Source organism: Colletotrichum siamense, assembly GCF_013390195.1.
Source record: "Colletotrichum siamense strain Cg363 chromosome Unknown KSG_Cg363_contig08, whole genome shotgun sequence".
In the NCBI taxonomy this organism is placed as follows: domain Eukaryota; kingdom Fungi; phylum Ascomycota; class Sordariomycetes; order Glomerellales; family Glomerellaceae; genus Colletotrichum; species Colletotrichum siamense.
Window position 1 is genome coordinate 1,496,469 of NW_023501021.1, and position 14,916 is coordinate 1,511,384.

General features: G+C 51.6%; 3 protein-coding genes across 3 annotated transcripts; 2 read left to right on the top strand and 1 right to left on the bottom strand.

Annotated features, from left to right (window-relative positions):
• Positions 1–6,271: 6,271 nt before the first annotated feature.
• hemA (5-aminolevulinate synthase) lies at positions 6,272–7,836 on the top strand (the record flags this gene model as incomplete). The annotated part of the gene is made up of 3 exons (XM_036643862.1): positions 6,272–7,103; positions 7,158–7,300; positions 7,372–7,836. 3 exons carry the CDS (start codon positions 6,272–6,274, stop codon positions 7,834–7,836), a joined length of 1,440 nt encoding a protein of 479 aa, XP_036490692.1.
• Positions 7,837–9,305: 1,469 nt separating this feature from the next.
• ZRA1-1 (ZEB2-regulated ABC transporter 1) lies at positions 9,306–13,949 on the top strand (the record flags this gene model as incomplete). Its single annotated transcript, XM_036643863.1, has 5 exons — positions 9,306–9,870; positions 9,939–11,944; positions 12,000–12,570; positions 12,625–12,995; positions 13,062–13,949. 5 exons carry the CDS (start codon positions 9,306–9,308, stop codon positions 13,947–13,949), a joined length of 4,401 nt encoding a protein of 1,466 aa, XP_036490690.1.
• Positions 13,950–14,181: 232 nt separating this feature from the next.
• On the bottom strand, positions 14,182–14,738 carry aspf3-1 (Peroxiredoxin Asp f3; the record flags this gene model as incomplete). The annotated part of the gene is made up of 2 exons (XM_036643864.1): positions 14,182–14,641; positions 14,695–14,738. 2 exons carry the CDS (start codon positions 14,736–14,738, stop codon positions 14,182–14,184), a joined length of 504 nt encoding a protein of 167 aa, XP_036490691.1.
• Between the last annotated feature and the right edge of the window lie 178 nt (positions 14,739–14,916).

Sequence of the window (14,916 nt, forward strand, 5' to 3'; positions counted from 1 at the left end):
CGTTCAGAACCAGTGCTGAGTTGAGGACCATGTTGCGGATGGTGAATCCATTTTCTCCAAGGGATTGATCCTGTTGACGCGGGCTAATCTGCCTGATGCCCTCGCCAATCATGGATACGTACCCAGCGCAGGGGAAGATGACGTTATCCTCGATACAGTGATCCCGAAGCCATGGAGCGTCGTCCAGCAAGAGCATGTTGCGGAAGCTGGGCTCCAGCGTAGTGCTCTCCAGCTGACGAATTCCGAGAAGAGGATGGGCAGGGAACTCGCGGTAGCGCCACTCGTGCGAAATTCTTGACTCACGCCAGTAACTAGCGTCGTGGTCCCATGGGTAATGTGGGAGTCCAGGGAGTGAGGTAGTCTTGGTAGTGATCCTGGAGAAGTCAATGGGGATATTGAGCTCAAACAAGCGCCCGACAGAAGTCAGGAAAGATTCAGCACAGTTCTCGCCACGGGTCATGGCACCGAAGTACGGAGACGCTGAGGTTGATCCGTTATCAGCAGCTGCCATGATCTGTCTCACAGGACCGGCTAAAGCGGCATGAGGCCCGATCTCGAGAAACACGGCATTCTTAACATGCTTGATGATTCCAGAAACAGCGCCCTTAAACAGGACTGGAGACTCAAGGTTCTTTTGCCAATAATTGCCATCAAGATCGCAAGCCTGGATGGGCTCTCCGGACCCGCTGACGCTCGAAAAGAACAATGGACTCTTTTGAGAGGTTGTTTGGGCTGAACCGTTGCATTTGCTCTTTTGGTCAACCAGGCCAGGCAAATATTTGCGGAGAGCCGATGTGTAGAAGTCGCCGACCTCGGCCATGTGATAAGAGTGATATGCTTTTTCGACCTTGAGCAACCTAGCTGTGATACCGGGATGTGCTTGTTGGATGCGATCGAGAGCAGATTGAACTGCGTCTGCGTCCCCAGAAATTGTGACGCTGCGTGGGGAGTTTTCGCAAGCAACGACAACCTTGGGCGCAGGCAGAAACTTGATGGCTTCCTCTAGGCCAAGGCCTACCGCAGCCATAGCGCCCATCCGCGTCTGCTCCTTGGCGGCTAGACCTCTCTGCCAGGCTACGATGATGGCTTCTTTGGCAGTCAGGGCCTTTGCTGCATAGGCCGCCGCGATTTCACCGCTGCTGTGGCCAACCACTGCATGTGGCTCAACGCCAAGAGAGGCAAACAAGTCCACCAAAGCGATTTGGACGGCGGTACACAGTGGTTGGGAAAGTTCCGCACGCTGCACCCCGGACTTCCTGGCTGGCTTAAGAAGCTCTTCTTCGATTGTCCACTCGGGCGCATCATGGACCTCGTGCAAGCACTGGTCCAGAGAACGAATGCTGCTCTGGAAAGTAAGATCTTCACGAAGGAGAAGCTCCCGGCCCATGCGTGGCCATTGAGCACCCTGTCCGGTGAAGACCATGACAAGGTTGGGTGAAGCATTGCCCGCTCGCAGGCCCTGGGATGCCATCTCTGGGAGCTTCTCCACGCTGGCCACCATGAATGATCGGTGGGGCAAATGCTCTCTTCGAACACTGAGGGTATATGCCAGTTCCTCTAGCTTGTCGGGGTTGCTCCTTATCCACTCCTGGAACTTGTTCGTCATCTTCTGCAACGACGACGAGGACGTAGCAGAGAATGGAAGGAGATGGATCTTGTTTTCAATAAGCCCCTCGGCTGAATCCACAGGCTTATGCTCTATGCCAAAGCTACGGGCCGAGTCCAAGATTGCATGAGCATTTGAGCCTCCGATTCCGAAAGAGTTAACGCTGATTCTTTCGAGGCGTTCTTCCGGCCACGGTGTCGCCTCCAAAGGAACCGTAAGCTTTCTCTCCTTGAAAGGAATCTTGGGGTTACCGCTGGTGAATTTGATGTTGGGCGGGATCGTACGATTTTCTAGTGATAGAACTGCTTTGATGAGAGATGTGAGGCCGGATGCTCCCTCGGAATGACCCAGGTTGGGCTTGACGGAGCCGATAAAAACGCCAGCATCTCCAAAGACCCTCGCGACAGCGTTGGTTTCGATAGGGTCACCAACTGGTGTACCGGTTCCGTGGCATTCGACGAAAGCAGTTTGAGAGAGGTCAGAGATCCCTGCATCCCGGTAGGCCTTTCGCATCAAGGCCTCCTGACTTTCGGTGCTGGGCTGAGCAATGCCCTGGGTCTTGCCGTCGCTGTTAGATACGACTGAGCGAAGGACAGCTCGGATGGGATTTCCGTCGCGGATGGCGGCATCAAGTGGCTTCACAAAGACTGCCGTTACAGCCTCTCCTCTGGCATAGCCGTTAGCATCGGCGGAGAAGGTTCGACAGTGACCCTCAGGCGAAAGCACGCCTTTCTCAGTCATAAAGGCGGTCATGCCCGGTGCCATGATTAGGTTGGCGCCTCCAACGACTGCTGCGTCACAAATACCGTTCTGAATGGCCTGACAAGCCTCGTTGAGACATATCAACGCTGCAGAACAAGCAGTACGCACAGTCATGCTGATCGAATGTTGGTCAGCATACATTGAGTTACTTCATAAGAGGAAGGCTGATTAACGTACCATGGTCCTTTCAGATCCATCTCATAGGAGATGCGACTTGAAAGCATGAAGTCGCTATAACCGTCGACTCGATTGACACCAGACTGCTGGTGATCCCGGTTTTGCATCTCCAGCCAGTCTTCTCCATAGCTGCCCATGTAACAGCCGATAGTTCGACCCTTAGCTTCAAGTCAGTCATGAACCCTTTTGTTTTACAATTGGACTCACCTTGAAGTCTATCACCCCGGCATCATCAAAAGCCTCGCGCACAACTTCAAGCATGCGTCTTTGCTGCGGGTCGGCAAACTCAAGCTCTGCACGACTGAGTGAGAAGCGAGCTGCGTCTAAACTCCCGAGTTTGACGTTGTCGTCAAGAAAGTACCCATATTGGGTTGCAATAGTACCGGGTCGCCCCGAATCGGAGTGATAGGCAGAGATATTGTAGCGGGAAACAGGTACACGGCTCCTCGCATCACCTTTGGCCATCAGGAATTCCCAGAGATCTTGGGGGCTTTCCAGTCCACCTGGAAGGCGAAGTGCCATACCACAGATGGCAATGGGGACAGGCGGCTTAGCTGTAGAAGAGGAGATGAAAGGAGACGGGGCGTCACTATCGACACCGTTCCCGTTTATGGGTGAGTGGTCATTCATTCCTCCGTTGGAATGGTCATTTGCACTATTGTTGGTAGTGCCGTTGCTGCGACCGTTGGAAACGATTGAAATCCTCTCGCGAGATGTAGCGTTGGTATTGACAGCATCGAGGCCTTCTGGTAAGAAAGTTTCGGTGGTAAACTGCTCTGCTACAGGCGCCGAGGTATCTGAAGTTTCCAGCGACGGCATCGTGAGTGTATGATGTTGAAATAGATAAGAAAGGGTTGAAGGTGATAAGATGAAGATGAATAGACAGTTCAGCCCTACATGTGTTGCAATACCCTTGGGTCAATTGAGAGTTATATCTAAAACTCAGCGTGTTGTTATTCTTTGCAAGGTCGAAATGCTTGACAACTACCTGTCATGTTCACTTCAACCATCCGAATACATCTGCAGACCGACGACTCCACTACTGCTGCTCGTGCTAATCTTCTTAGAGAGACGACTGAGCCGCACAAGGTATCTGGGTGAATGATCCTAGTCTCGGCCAAACAGCCCACGAGGCTGCGACCTATGTCGTTCGAGAACTTCCGTTCAGTTCTTCTAGGCAGACGTGCAAGAGGATCGAAAGGATTCGTATGGTCCGTTTTCTGTGAATCCACTCCTAGATGGGTGTGAGGCTTTTGCGACCCTGCTCGTCAACATCTGTAAGCGACTCGTAACCCAAGTTTTCCGCCTCGCCTGCCTTGTGCATACGATCTAGCCTTTATTGGCATGTCCAAAGATTTATCATTTTCTCGACCATTGACGATCATCTTTCTCCCTTCCTTGGGCCTAAAGAGGTGTCTTACGAAAGCCTCACGATCCAGGTGAACCGGATCCTTCACAGTTCCGAGACAGATATCGATCAAACTTTACCTATCAAAGTCTCTCAAGATTCTCAGCAGCAGACAATCAGCCTGGCGCATCTAGTCGCGTATTCAGTCACTTTTCTGCAGAGTTATGTCAAGCTTTAGTAAATGTATCCTTTCGCTAAAGTTAAGACACTCAGATGATGCTCCTGGCCTTCGTCTAACGGGCAGGCATTAAATCGTACCTGGCGTTGAGTACAAGACCAGTCGGCAATGCAACATTCCTGCCCATCCTAAAGGATTGGTGGCTTTTTCTCTTCCTGTGACCCATATGCGTCGTAAGGCCAAATCAAGCCTCGAAGATGATTGTTCCGACTGGCAAGAGTCGGGTTCAAGGAAGTCGATATGTACTAGATACAAGCAGGTGTTCGTATATACGTCCCTAGTCTCACGCCTAGTCCGCGATTTCATATTAGATTGTCCCATCGATTTACTCAAGAAATGATGACATTTAGGATCGCTGAGTGGGTTGTTGTCGTAATACATCTCCAGACTAGGCGCCTCTTTTTCAGGGGTTGAATGTGGTTTTGTCACTTTTGTAAACGGAAGTTGTCAACTTTGCATGTAAGTTAAACTTGCATTTGCCGCCGCCTCCTCAACGGCAGCGGCCGACTCACTTCTGCCTAGCCCTTTGCCTCATCCACTAAATCCAACTGGCTCTGCCTCGGGTTTTGATTCAAATCCATCCCCGACTACGCTGTAATGAGACATCGTCATACATGCAGTCATCTCGCCAAGATGCCCCGCCACGCTTGATCACGCCCCGCAGGGGTACTGCATGATCCGGACCTGGACTTGCAACGGGTGCACCTCCTAAGATCAGTGTCACGAGTGTCAGGGCAAAGTTGCTCGCGTATTCGTAAGTACCTGTTTCAATATGGAAGAAAGATGTTTCCTTTTGTATTCGCACTCGTTGGTACATCGCCCCACTCCTGCTGCATGTGCTATAATCAGCACACCTCTCGGCTCATGTCCTGAAATACCTGCGCATGCAATCCTGGTTCATTAGGCCGATAAACTTGGTAGTTTTCCAACATGGACATCTAAGGCGTAGTGAGTGTGGGTAACACGACGATCCGGGTTCGTCCGTTCCCCCCGTTTTGCTCAGAGCTGTACGCCAAGACCACTACCGCCCACCTACCTTCCTATCCCTGTCCGATTCTCTAACCGTATACTCAATGTCAGGACTTCCGTCGACTAACCCGCCGCAATCCTTTGAAGGATTCAAATGTCTCATCGCGCAAGTCATTGCGGGTCTTCGCGCCTGAAGATTGGCACTAGCGGCGGCAAGCCCGGACCACAAGACGACCGCTTCTAAATTCCTTGTTGCCATGCAAGCCAGACAATTTACCCGAGAGTGGGAGCCTTACGGGGTTCTTGGCATTGGAACAGTTGTGAGCTTACACTTAGGTACTAGCTTGTTTGGTTGGCCAGGGCCCTACTTCCTTCATGCATCTCAAGATGGGATCTCGGCTCCATCTTACGATGTGCCAAGAATCTCGGTGAGTACGAAAGGCATCGTCCAGGGATACATCTCGGGCCCAGTATTAAGATCAGTTTGATTCATCCAAAGCTTAGGGGTTTTGGCTGAATCCTTCAGGAGAACGTTGCATGGCGTCGGAGTTCAGCGTTTGATACTCCTGAAAAAGTGCCTAATACATACTTGGGGAGCGACATATGGGCGTAATTGTGAAGTTATGGCTTCGAAGGGGAAGTCAATTTGACTCGCAACTTAGTAGATACTACATTTTACTTCAGGCAGACAGGATGGCGAGCTCTAGTCAATGTAAGCTTGGCAGCAGATGTATTGAAGCTGAGGTGATTCATAGGGCTGATTTGGGACTTCAACATCCATCAGTGCAGCCACAAGTTCAAGGCTTTGTGCCGTGGTGGTCGCCGAGAATGTCTACTGCTTACCAATGTACTTCGAGTAATCAACTTGTATCCGTGTTCGCCATCGAGATGAAATGCATGTGTACGTATCGATTCCGTACATGACAGAGTTTCCAAAGACGTCATTTGTTTAATCCTACTTGTTTTTGCTCAAAGCCTCGCCACGACCCATTTCAATTTCATTGGCATCCCTCATAAGCACCTCATGGTGGCTAGACTTCTCATACCGACATCTATGATCAATTCCCTTCTACCTTGTGTTCATCTATTCTGCAATTGCTACCCTAATACTCCCCTACGCTTCAGATACCTTCTCAAGATATCGTTAGAACAGTAGCCCTCTTTTATTACCATGACCACCGCACTTGGAACCTCTTCCTTTGTCGAAGAATGGGCTAAGGCTCAGAAGGTCCGGGGTCCTGATTTGAAGAATGGTGCCATCTTCTACAAGAATCTGGAAGAGGAATTGGACGCCAACAGAGCTCAGCAAGCCTGTGCAATGTTCCACACGAACAATGCTGTGGTGGACTTCTCCTCCTGTGACGTCGTCTCTCTTGGTACATCTGGTGCTGTGAAGCAGGCTTTCTTCGAGGAACTGGAAGCAAACCCCGACTTTCAGCTGGGTGCCTCCGGCACACGACCCCTCAATGGAAATTCGACGTATCTCGAAACCGTTGAGAGAGAAATTGCCGAGTTGCATGGAGTCGAGTCGGCACTCTTTTTAGGATCAGGTGCTTTGGCCAATGAAGCAATTTTTACTGCCCTCGCCCGCCCCGGCGATGCCATCGTCTATGACGAGCTGGTTCATGCCAGCATCCACAATGGGATGAAGAACAGTCTCGCTCTCTGTCAAAAGCCATTCCGACACAACGATGTCAATGACTTCGTGGAAACTCTCATGGCAGTCAAAGAGTCGCAGCCCCAGATCCGCAACGGTCAAAGATCCATCGTCGTTGCTGTGGAGTCCTTTTACAGCATGGATGGCGATGGCTCTCCACTTCGTGAGCTGGTCCAGGCTGCCAAAGAGATCTTCCCGAATGGCAATGCGCAATTCGTCGTAGACGAAGCCCATAGTTCTGGTTGCTTCGGCCCACAAGGCAAAGGCTACGTGAGCATGCTCGGTCTGGAGAAGGAGATTGCCGTGCAGAATCAGAACTACGGGAAGGCATTCTGCGGCTCTGGCGGTGAGTTCATCTGCGTATGTCACTGGCATCAGGGCCTGATACTAATCGTTTCAGCTACCATTCTCTCCAATGCCACTGTGAGAAGAATGTTGATCAACAACGCCAAACCGGTATTGTATTCAACATCGCCCCCGAATCTGATCGTAGCTTCCACCCGTGCTGCGTACCGGTTGATGAAGGCTGGTAAGACACAAGAGGTACTCGTTTCTATCTGCTAGTTTTGCTCCTAAATATTCACGTTGCATTGGAACTAACCAGTGCCCTTCAGGCCCAAAACAGAATTCCGGACTTGGTGAAGTTGTTCTTGGAAGAAATCATGGAAAACCAACTCTGGGACAAAGCCAACGACGCTGGATTCCTTCGTATTCCTCTTTATGAGCAGGAAGATTGGGAGTCTCTGCCTTTCATGAGCCAGATCTGCCCAGTTTGGACGAAGCCCAAGCACAACCTTTACCTCGCCATCCATCTTCAACTGGCCGGGTTCCAGGTATACCCAATCAGCTTTCCCATTGTGCCCAAGGGAACAGACCGAATCAGACTAGTCTTTCACGGGCACAACACGGACGACGATGTCAAAAGACTCGCCGCGTCCATTTGTGACTGGGCCAAAGAGACTATGGAATGCGAGGCCTATAACCGTCGTCAAGGGCCCAACGGTCAGATTAAGCTATGCTCTGCAGCCCGCCACGCCCAGAATTTGGCTTCTAAGGAGGGAATGAATGGTTCCAGTTAGACATAATTAGATCTAGGTGCCATATTTACCATTGATGTTTCTTTTTGGAATTGAAAATTCTAGCAATACACACCCCAAACTCCAGTGTCAATTGTAAAAAGATGCCACACGAAATTGACAAGATGCCCCCACCGCTAACGTAACCGGGCTTCCCGTGCGCTGAAGCAAAATGTATTACCTTGGCATCGTCGTACTCATCGTCGTCTTTACCACTGTCGTCCGCCATCGAAGCACAATTCTAGATAACACCAGTACATAAAAAACAGCCAAGAAGAAACGGGAACTTCAGGCGGCGTCTCAGATAGACAACTATTCGTGGAATTTTGTTGGGTTCGTCTCCTGGCTCAATACGCTACAATACATTCCGTGTCACATCCAAGGCAAAAAGCCCGAGTTGCTCATCTACTTCTTCTAAAGAAAGATTCCCATTACGTAACATCGTGAAGTACGGGGAAAGTTGAGCCCCATGACGGAAGACCTTTGGTGTCGGATAGTTGTAAGTGGGTCCCGGTAACAATTCCGGTCTTCCGGAGCTGGACACCCTCAGGTTCATGGATGGAGCCGACGGGAGGACAGGAGGGAGAGAAGCTGAGCCTTGCAGTGTGCATTGCGCCCTTAAGAAAGCCACTGAATCCTTCCGACAATCCTAGGGTCTTAGACAAGGGTCACTCATCCGGTAAGCGCTGCTTATGTATGTGTCTTGAAAGCGCGGAGTGGGGGCCATAGGAAGATCCACAGTTCACGTATTTAATTCATCCGCGTCCCCGCGCCAAGAACCGAACACCGAACTGTGGTCTCATTCAACGCCATACCGGACAGTTTCTGACCCGTACCAAGCCCGCCAACTTACCGAGCTACCGCCCGTGTCGTGCCTTGCCACGATGCAAAGATCCTTTGCTGCAGTGCGGCGTATGCTCGCCGACTCGAGGGAACACCCTGGCGATGCCTAGCGGGAGTTGTGCCGCAATGTATTTCCACCGTGTCTACTTTCTCCGTCGGTTTCTTGGTATCACTAGCTAGGCACCTGAAAGATGCCTCGACAATGATGTTCCCGAGACTGGAGCCGAGCCCCAAGAATCTGCCATGTCCCGTGGGAAATAACTTTGAACTGCAGTTTTCTTCGGCGCCGAAGCGGGCTAATTGCAGCAGCCCAGTGCAGTCCTCGCAGAATCCAACATCAGAACCACCAGTGAGAGAACCACAAGGTTTTTGGAGACGGCCCGTCTTTCTCGTTCCGTCTCCGCTTCTCGGTATTTCCATTCTTCATATGGCTTTGGCAGTATTGTCTATTAATGTTTCGCCAGTTGGTCAGTATCTCAAAGCTTCTCCAGCAAAGAGCGAGTATCTGATCGTCCTCTCTGGAGATAATACCCACGGCCTGTCTTCTGTCGGAAATGGGGGATGCGGCAGACGGGCTATCTTTGCACCCGACGAACACGAAGATACAGAGAGATATCCGCAGGGCTACGATGGAGCATTCACATAAGCCAGCCGCGGCGGACGAGAATATCGAGGAGCTCGTCCGCAGGATCAGCAACACACACGTCAAATCGACTTCTTCAGCGAGTTCGACATCAACACCGTTCTCGCAACTCGACTACGAGAACAACAGCCCCCTCAGCCCGCACCCAGGAAGCAGTCTGGACCCGACGGCTGCCAACTTCGATGCTCGCACTTGGATCAAGGAGTTCATCAAGCTCGCCGAATCAGATCCGGCCTCTGCCCCGCAACGTGCCCTCGGCGTCGCATTCAAGGATCTCAGCGTTTTTGGCTCCAGCACAGGTGCTCGGTTCCAACAGTCGGTCGGAAATGCTGTAGTTAGCATTGCCAAGGATCTGGTCAGACTTGCCAGCAATAGCAAGCGGCATGAACGACGTCTCAGCATTCTGAGCGGCTTCGAGGGCGTCGTTGAGAAGGGAGAGATGCTACTGGTTCTAGGTCCTCCAGGCTCCGGTTGCTCAACATTCTTAAAAACTCTGTCATCTCAGACGGCGGACCTTGAGGTAGATGAACGCGCCTACATCAGCTATCGCGGTAAGATACTGGCCGTTTATGTCCCGATTGCCTCCATGGACAGCTTGCTGATCTTAATTGTATGATAGGAATCGATCCGAACCATATCCGTTCCTCCCTGCGAGGAGATGTTCTCTACAACGCCGAGCTGGATAACCACCTCGCTCACCTGACTGTGGGAGAAACTTTGACCTTCGCAAGCCGAGCCCGCACTGTTCGACATATCCCTGCTGGATTCTCCCGCCAACAATTTGACCTCGTCAACCGCGACGTTATGATGGCAATCTTTGGCTTGATGCACACCGTTGATACCCGAGTAGGAGACGACGTGGTTCGTGGTGTCAGCGGTGGTGAGCGAAAGCGCGTCAGCATTGCTGAAGCTGCGCTCACTGGTGCCAAGTTCCAGTGTTGGGACAACTCGACGAGAGGCCTTGACAGCGCCAACGCGGTCAACTTTTGCAGAAACCTTCGTCTGCAAGCAGATCTTCTGGGAGTCGCTTCTGCTGTTACCTTATACCAGGCCCCGCAGTCCGCATACGACCTGTTCGACAGGGTGACCGTCATCTACGAAGGAAGGCAGATCTTCTTTGGGAGACGCACACAAGCCAAGCAATACTTCCAGGATTTGGGATTCCACTGCCCAAGAAGGCAGACCGTACCTGACTTCCTAACGTCAATGACCAGCCCGCACGAACGCCGCGTCAAGCCTGGCTTCGACGATACTGTTCCCCGTACCCCGGATGAGTTCGTGGAGAGGTGGCGTAAAAGCGAACAACGACAGCACCTGGTCCAAGAACTTGCAGCCTACGACCAGAAACATCCGTCTCGAGAAAGGCTGGAGGAGTACAACCAATCTCGGCACGCGGAACAGGCAAAGTCACAGCGCACCAAGTCTCCATATAAGATATCGTATGTTCAACAGGTCTCACTCACATTCTGGCGAGCCTGGCGACGACTCCTTGCAGACCCGGATTTTACCATCGCATCCCTGCTCTTTAACCTCATCATGGCCCTCATCCTGGGCAGCATGTTTTACAACCTGAAGCCGGATTCCTCAAGCTTCTACTACCGTGGTGGTATCATCTTCTTTTCCTTGATGTTCAACGCCTTCAGTAGTCAGCTTGAGGTCCTCACCATCTATGCGGAGCGGCCTGTTGTGGAGAAACAGAACCGGTACGCCTTCTACCATCAGTCGGCTCAAGCGATCGCTAGCTACCTCTGCGACCTTCCATACAAAATTGCCAACATGTTCGTGTTCAATATTCTCGTTTACTTCATGGCCAATCTGCGGCGGGAGCCTGGCCCTTTCTTCTTCTTTTGCCTTGTTACCCTGTTCGCAACGCTGTCTCAATCGGCCATGTTCCGCACTCTAGCAAGCATCACCAGAACCCCAGAGCAGGCCATGATTCCTAGCGCTCTGCTTGGAATGGGGTTGATGATTTACACCGGGTTCACAATGCCAACGGCTTACATGCCCGGCTGGTCTCGCTGGATGGGCTACATCAACCCTCTGGCCTACTCCTTCGAGGCACTGATGGCGAACGAGTTTCACGGACGGGAGTTTGGCTGTGCAGGAATGGTTCCCCAGGGTCCTGGATACGACAATCTCTCCCCAGAGTCGCAGATCTGCTCCGTGGTAGGCTCCGAGCCGGGTTCCTCGGTTGTCAATGGTGACAGATACATCAACCTCTCCTTCGAATACTACAATTCTCACAAGTGGAGGAATGTCGGCATTCTCTGCGGTTTTACTATCTTTTTCTTCTTCACTTATCTGGTCATGGCGGAGTTTTCGAAGCCACCAAAGACCCGTGGCGAGGTCCTTGTCTTCAGAAGAGGACAAATGCCCTCCGCCATGAAGATTGAGAAGTCAGGCAGTGCCTTAGATCCCGAGGCCCAAACACATGGAAGTCAAACTGCCGCAACGGAAAAGGGTCTAAACGGAGAATCATTGAATGGCAAAGGCCTTGTGGCCGGTACATCCGTCTTTCACTGGGAAGATCTGTGCTACGATATCAAAGTCAAGGGTGGGGTTGAGCGTCGACTTCTTGATCACATTGACGGATGGGTGTCTCCGGGCAAGACGACAGCGCTCATGGTAAGCGGTAATTTCCCCAGTTTTAGGTCGGGGCCTAACTGATATGCTGCTATAGGGAGTGTCGGGCGCCGGAAAGACTACGCTGTTGGATGTTCTTGCAACTCGCGTTTCCATCGGTGTCGTCAGTGGTGACACTCTTATCAATGGTGTTCCGACGGATGCCACCTTCCAACACCAAGTCGGTTATGTGCAACAGCAGGACATCCATCTTAGTACCATGACGGTTCGCGAGGCCTTGGAGTTCAGTGCTGTTCTTCGGCAATCATCTGAAGTGCCCCGCAAAGAGAGACTTCAGTACGTTAACCATGTCATTGAGATGTTAGAGATGCAAGACTTTGCTGGGGCTGTAATCGGGGTACCTGGAGAGGGCCTTAATGTGGAGCAACGAAAGCGCCTCACCATCGGCGTAGAATTAGCTGCGCGACCACAGCTTCTGGTGTTCTTCGATGAGCCAACCTCGGGGCTGGACTCCCAGACCTCATGGGCAATCTCTGTGCTGATTAGGAAGCTCGCCAATAGCGGTCAGGCTGTGCTGTGTACCATTCATCAGCCATCGGCCATACTCTTTGACCAGTTTGATCGTCTCCTCCTGATTGCCCCGGGAGGGAAAACTGTCTTCTTCGGTGGTAAGTGAATGATTGCGTTTGTTGTTCAGAAAGAGACCTAACAATCATCCCTAGACTTGGGAGATAACTCTTCTAGGCTCATTGATTACTTCGAAAGAAACGGCGCACCGGCCATCCCAACTGATGCTAATCCCGCTGAGTGGATGCTTGAAGTCATCAAGCCACCCAATGATGATTCCGACGGCATTGACTGGCATCGAACTTGGTGTGACTCTCCGGAATATCAAGAAGTCAAGAAGGAGCTGTCGCGTCTTCGGGGCCTCGCATCAACGAAGGACATGGAAAGCACGAAGGACAAATCCCAGCACCAAGAATTTGTGTCCTCATTTTCCACGCAGTTTTGGGAGGTGTTAGTGCGCACCACAAAGCATTTTTGGAGATCACCAGTCTATATGTGGTCAAAGACTACCTTGATTGCCTTGTCGGTACGTAAAGTGAACACTCGAATGCACTTTGGACCGACGAGAACATTTGCTGACCCAACGCAACAGTCGCTCTACCTTGGCTTCAGCTACAGTGCCAACAACTCCATTCAAGGGTTGCAGAATCAGTTGTGGGCCATCTTCATGTTTCTCGTTCTCTTCATCAATATCAACGAGCAGATCATGCCGATGTTTGTACCCCAGCGGAATCTGTACGAATCACGCGAGCGCCCTTCCAAGATTTACCGTTGGACAACATACATCATAGCCAACATCCTTATTGAGCTGTTTTGGAACTCAATAATGGCCGTGCTTATGTATTTCTGTTGGTACTACCCCGTTGGCTTCGTCCGCAACACCACTCCGGATGACCAAGCTATCCGCGGGTTTCTCGTTTTCCTCTTCCTTTGGGTCTACCTACTCTTCACCAGCACATTTGCACACTTCGCCATTGTTTGGATCGATCTCCCGGAGACGGCTGGCGTTTTGACGAGTTTGCTATGGATGCTCTGCATTCTGTTCTGCGGCATCGGTGTCCCCCGTGCTGATCTTCCCGGTTTCTGGACCTTTATGTACCGCGCCTCTCCTGCTACGTATCTTGTGGGCGGGATCATGTCCACCGCAGTTGCGAACACGGATGTTACATGCGCGGACTATGAGGTTCTCCACATGAAACCGCCAACTGATGGTAACATGAGCTGTGGCGAGTTTCTTGGTCCGTTCGCTGAAGCCGCCGGTGGCCGTGTACTGGATCCCTCCGCTGTAGATGAGTGCGGGTATTGTCCACTTGGTACGACGAACGACTTTCTGGCCCAGTTTGATTTGAGCTTCAACACCCGTTGGAGAGACTTTGGATTTGTATGGGTGTTCATACTGTTCAACATCGGCGCCGCATTGGGGCTTTATTGGGCTTTCCGAGTACCGAAAGGCAAGGAAACTAAGGTGAAGAGAGCTTAGGATGGCGAGGGCAAGGGATTAGATTCGTGTTTTGGCTTTCACATCATTCTTGCATTGTAGCATGAGTTACTCAATTGTCACCCGTACCAGACATCGCTAGAATAAAGAGAATAGGAGGCCACGTCGACAACGATAGCGAGCCCATGCAGAAAATGAGTCACTTTAGCGTGGTTAACATAGGATTCGAGTTTCGACCATGGAGAATGCGAGTTCAGACCTGTGCCGAGCTCATCTACAACTTCGCGAGCACTGCATCGACACCGCTAACACTGACTTCCTTCGGGACCTCCTCCTTCTCCGCGTACACAATCTTTCCGTTATCGATCACCAACGCATACCGCGCACACCGCTCGCCCATCGTCCATCCGATCTGCTTGCTGAACGCCAGCTCGCCGTCGCTAAGGAAGAGGATCTCCTCGGTGCTATTTTTGACGTTGTTGGCCTTACTCCAGGCGCTCATGACGAAGGCGTCGTTGTACGCGATGCAGGCGACGATGTCGACACCCTTGGCGACGAGGTCCTTGCGCTTCTCAATGTAGCCGGGGAGGTGGCGGGCGGAGCAGCCCGGGGTAAAGGCACCGGGGACGGCGAAGAGGACGACCTTCTTGTTAGCCCATTCGGCGGAGGCGTCGTAGGATATCGGGAGGCCGCAGGCTGTGAGGGATTCGGTTTGGGGGTCGTAAGGGACGTAGCTTGAGGGTTTGGTTAGTCCTCTGTCGTCAATGGTTCGAAGGGAGGGGCTTACGTGAATTTGGTGCCGGAGGGCAGGGAGTCGCCGACTTTAACCATGGTGACGGATTGGAAAGAATCAGAGACTGTATCTGGTCGATATCAAGGGATTTGGAGAGGAATTGATGCTTCTGGCGACGTGGACGGCTGATCGATGGCAAGATATCAATGTGACGGATGGTGTTTGTTGAGAGAGGGGTAGATTTGAAATCGACGATATCTGTGCTACAATTGGCGT